We start from the raw sequence: 4,768 nt of genomic DNA, 5'->3' as shown, positions 1-4,768 counted from the left end.
TTAAACGTAAAAAAAAAAAGTACACCTGCCCAAACAAAAGASAGAGTGCAATAAAGCTAGGTTAGTCTAAGCAGATTGTCATTGATAATGTCCATGGCTTGAATTTGGATCAATTAGGATCTGGCAGATGTGCAGAATCATGGCTGACCCCCTCGGGCTTAAAGAATACAATCCAATTTTCGTCAACAAATGTAATACCATTAGGCTGGATAAAAACCGGCAACTCACAAGGGAGGAGTCTTTTAAAAAGCAGAGTGGTGGATGGGACTCAGGAAGACTCAGCAGCTGTTCAGAGGACAGAGGAAATACCCATAAGTACTTTATACCTTATACCAGATGAACTGATGATGCTGAAGGAGCAGTGCTACCTTTCTAAAAAAAATCACAAAAACATGAGAGCCTGAGAGGATAGAGAACAAGACAAGAMGACCGTTCCTCACTTGACATGGAGTTGACTGTGGCCTAAAACCAAACAAAACCCAGGTTTAAAAGAAACAGCTACAACTTTGCTAACTCGTGTCATGAGGATCTTCAAAAAGGACGTCCGCCTTCAGGACGTCACCATCATGTATTTCACTGCCCTGGCTGCTCTGACCGTCATCCTGGTGGCGTCGTACCAAGCGCCCCCCCACGCCGTCGATGTGTCCAGCCTTAAACCCAGCCCCTCCAGCCCTCTGCCGCCTCTCCCCATGCCTTTCCGTGTGCCCCTTGACCCTCGCGGGGAGCTCCAGCTGGCCTGGAACATCAGCTACGCCCATCAGGAGGTTTACATGAAGCTGAGGATCGCAGAGCTCAGGCACGGGGTCGTCTTGGGGATGTCGGACCGCGGGGAGCTGACTAATGCTGACCTGGTTGTGCTGTGGGACTCCGGAAAAAAGAGCTACTTTGGGGTAAGCAAGCTTGTCGAGGTCTCAAAAATGTGACCCATCGCATGGAAATGAGAATTAAGTCAAATTTGGTCAAAATGACCTGATCACATTTTCTGATTCCTGCTTTAAAAGCTACTTTTTGATACCTGCACCATTCTGATATCATCAGCAGAGCCAGAGATATGACTAAATTTGTCTTTTTGGTTACGATGATACATTAATATTTGGTCTMATTCCTAATTTTATGTCATTTTAATGAGGAATTTTTCATGTCATAAAGAGGAAACCTCAAATAGTTGAATATTAAGATTTCCCAGCAGGGAAGAAACAAAAACTTTTCTAGCTTGCAAGGAAAATCTAAAAATTTTAAGGCGTTTTACCTCAAAATCTGTTTGAATTTTTGCTACTGTTCAAAAATGCTCCTCAAAAAAAATTTTAGGATCATATTTCAGTCAGTTCATTCAAATGATACATTAATAAGGAATTCATTACATTTTGACAAAATGCATTTTTTGCAAAAGTTTTAATCAAAACCCTGTTTCTACACATCCCACTCTTAAACATAATCCATGTTTTAATATAATGGGTCACAAATATCCAAAGAGAAGCTAGGAAACTGTTTTGTCTCAGGTAAACTTTATTCTTTTCTAAAGAATATAAGCTCAAGGATTCAGTTAAAGGTCTTTAGGAGAGGGGTGGTCCCACCGTTTTCTGCCTGCCTGTGATTGTTGGGTTTTGCACCAACAGCCTGGGGACGGTTTTTGCTYCATGATCACAGAGTCACTAAAAGATGCTATCAGGCCTTGCTAATTGGAAATCAGCCAAACTGCACTAATAGCTGAGGCTCTACTGGGAATCATTAGCAGATATTTGCATATCAAAGCGAATCCTGCGCTAATTGAGACGTGCAAATTGCATCATTTTCTGTCTGCCACACAAAACACTGTAAAATTTTTCTCAAATTTTCCCCATATTTTTCCCCCTTATTGACATATTCCATGTAGACTAATGTGAAAAGAAAGAAATGAATATTTTTCATTTTGCATTTTGTTCTTGAAAATATATTTTATTCATTGCCCACCACCATAAAAGGCAGGAAATCATGTCTGTATTTGAGTGTGTGTACAAAATATCTCATAACTCAATGGATGAATTACCAAAACCAATAAAGTAATCCTTCGATGTACATCTAAAACTCATTAACATTTAGAGTCAACCCACTTCAACATGGCTGCTACATCTAATCAATCCTGGTCAACATAAAATGCCTCTTACTTACTTAATAATGACTCATTTTTGTTTCTGACTTTGGCACTGAACTCAAGAGTGAYGGAGTGCAAATTTGGGTCTTGGTTTCTTATCTAAGAATTGATTATAATTTAATTTATTTAATTATCTGAAAATTGGGATTAAAAACTGCAAACTTTAGACTAAAAATATATTGTAATGCTAAAACTGCAGCTGCCGAATAAACTCAAGCATCGTTGATTATTAAACCGAAAGTTATTTCATGAAAATTTTTTTATTTTCGCTTCAACATAAAGTAAAACCAGACACAACTACAGCAGGAAAACATTTCATCACTTTCTCATTTCTTATGCTCGGAATGTTCGATTGAGAAACAAAAGCTAAAAAAACTTACGGTAGATGGAATTAATCTAACATTTAAACAATCCTAAAGTTTTATGATGTATTTAGATGAAGTTTTAGCACCGTTCTACAGACCCAGTTTTAAACTAAATTACACATAAATTAAAATAATGATAATTTGTTGAATTTTGAGAATGGGAAAAATTCAGAACTCCATTACTAACGTAAGCTGTGACCCCCGAGAATGACTTGTTCTGCAATGTCAAACTTGTTTTACTGACGATTTTAAATATAAATGTGTTTTCCCTGACAGCATGGTCCCYGACATATTATTAAGTTAAACTCAGACCACAATATGTCAGACAAGCTGATGTCAAGTCTTTTCTTGTTAAATTGATCGCTTCCAGTCTGGCTTTCTTCTGTCTGTCATCAATTTTTCTTCCCTCAAGAGGACAAATTTACCAGCAGATAAAAGGTCACTGCTGTGCTGCAGTCANTGTGAAGCACTTTGTGGCTACTTAACTGTGAAAAGTACTATAAAAATAAAGTTTACTTACTTATCAGTAGGATCTGTGATATCAGCCTGGTTAAACAGAGTTAATGACACAATACATTTTTTGCAGGGGAACTATTAACTATCATTCTCTTTATTTTTATAACGAATGTTATCTTTTCCAGTAGCTTGATGCAGTTTCTGCTCTGCTAAAGAGTCAAAAATAGTTTGCTTTTACAAACTCAAATCAGTGTTACTTTTACCCACAGTAGTTCCTGAAAGTATCATAAAATAATGTTTTTTAATGTAGTTGAATACAACTAAGAATAAATGGGAGTAAATGGTCTCTAAACTAAACCAGTCTTTGTCAGTTTCAATAGATTTGAGGAGGATATTTTAAAATAAGTTTCAATAATATCTAAGCAAACCTCAGTCAGAGATTGTTTTCTTAACACACATTGTACAGAAAGTATCGACCGCACATTTTATTGGGTTCGCACACGCTTGGACGTAGCTTGAAAATCGATGGCTTCAAAGCCTGTGCAGTTCGTGTGGTACGGTTACGTAAGAGTAAAGCGGGAAACAAAGAGAAAGCTCTTCGATGTTATTCTGGACAGGTAGGAATGTGAGAAAGAGCCGAGACGGAGAGGCTGAGCTGTTRCAAAGCCTTCTGGCAGAGAAGGAGAACATCTTGTACACCAGGTTGGGAAGGTTTCACAACACCAGCTGCCTCAGTTTTTGCTTAATTCCCTCTCTAACGTGCTTCTTAATTCTCTGTCAAACGGCTCACTGCAGCCGAGGTTGTGTGGGTTTGAAAACTGACAGCTATTGGAGACAATTATTTTTCTCTGTGAAAAAAAAGAAATTATCTGTGAAAAAACATAAGATTTTTTTCTTAATAATCAGCTTAAGTCTTAATTTCTCTCTGTCCTTATACTTGGTCAGTAACGTGACAATTTTGCCCTTTTTTTTCTCTAAACTGCCTCCTCCGCCTCTCTTTCTAAACAAAATTGGACTCCATACTGTTTAGTTCACTTTTGATGCATTTATATCTATTATTGTTTGTAATCCTTGTGAATCCCTGTCTGGTGTTACAGTTTGTGCTGTCTCCTTCAGGATGCGTGGAGTGACAGCGAGGGCCATGTATCGTTGGACAGCCAACAGGACTACGAGCTGATTGAGGCCAAACAGAAATCTGATGGCTTTTACCTGCTCTTCAAAAGACCCTTTAACACCTGCGATCCTAAAGACTACCTCATAGAGGTGGGAACAGTTCTTCTGTTTTGTGTGTCATGAATTAAATCTAGTTGCTCAGAAATGCTCTGTATGTTTCACAGTAAAATCCTGTCAGCTGGGTAACCAGTTAGTCAAGGTGAAGAATGGTTTTAAACAGAGGACTATAAAGTACTTGAAAAAAAAACRACTACATAAAAGTAAAATTACATGAACAGAAAATGCATTTGGTAAAAATAAATTTCACTGATGAGAAAAAGTAAAAGTCATAAAACTGTTCACAAAAATTGGGAAAGTAAAAGTACTTTTACACAACTTTCTAAGAAATAAACTGTTAAATTTACTGAACCAAACTGGTTCCACTAAGCCAGGTTTAGTAAATTGAGCCGTATATGTATATTATTTGCTCAATTTACTCAACTAGGCTTAGTGGAGCCAGTTGACATGACTTTGTTGAGTAAATTCAACACTTCATATTTTAGAGTGCATAAACAACTTCTTTCATGATGAGTTCAAATATATTTAATTTTGTAATGAGTAACTAGGTGTTACATTTTAAAGTAAAGAAGTAAAAGTATCATTT

General features: G+C 37.3%; 1 protein-coding gene across 1 annotated transcript in view; it reads left to right on the top strand.

The window, feature by feature from the left end:
- Window positions 1-250: 250 nt before the first annotated feature.
- dbh (dopamine beta-hydroxylase (dopamine beta-monooxygenase)) overlaps window positions 251-4,768 on the top strand; it is a gene marked incomplete in the record, with an annotated part of 17,078 nt that continues 12,560 nt past the window's right edge. The window contains 2 exon segments of the mRNA XM_014003872.1: window positions 251-890; window positions 4,069-4,215. Coding sequence (XP_013859326.1) covers window positions 522-890; window positions 4,069-4,215 — 516 coding nt within the window.

Source organism: Austrofundulus limnaeus, unplaced genomic scaffold (genome assembly GCF_001266775.1).
Source record: "Austrofundulus limnaeus strain Quisiro unplaced genomic scaffold, Austrofundulus_limnaeus-1.0 Scaffold20, whole genome shotgun sequence".
In the NCBI taxonomy this organism is placed as follows: Eukaryota; Metazoa; Chordata; class Actinopteri; order Cyprinodontiformes; family Rivulidae; genus Austrofundulus; species Austrofundulus limnaeus.
The sequence above is the reverse complement of the archived record's forward strand: the minus strand, read 5'-3'. Positions and strand labels throughout refer to the sequence as shown.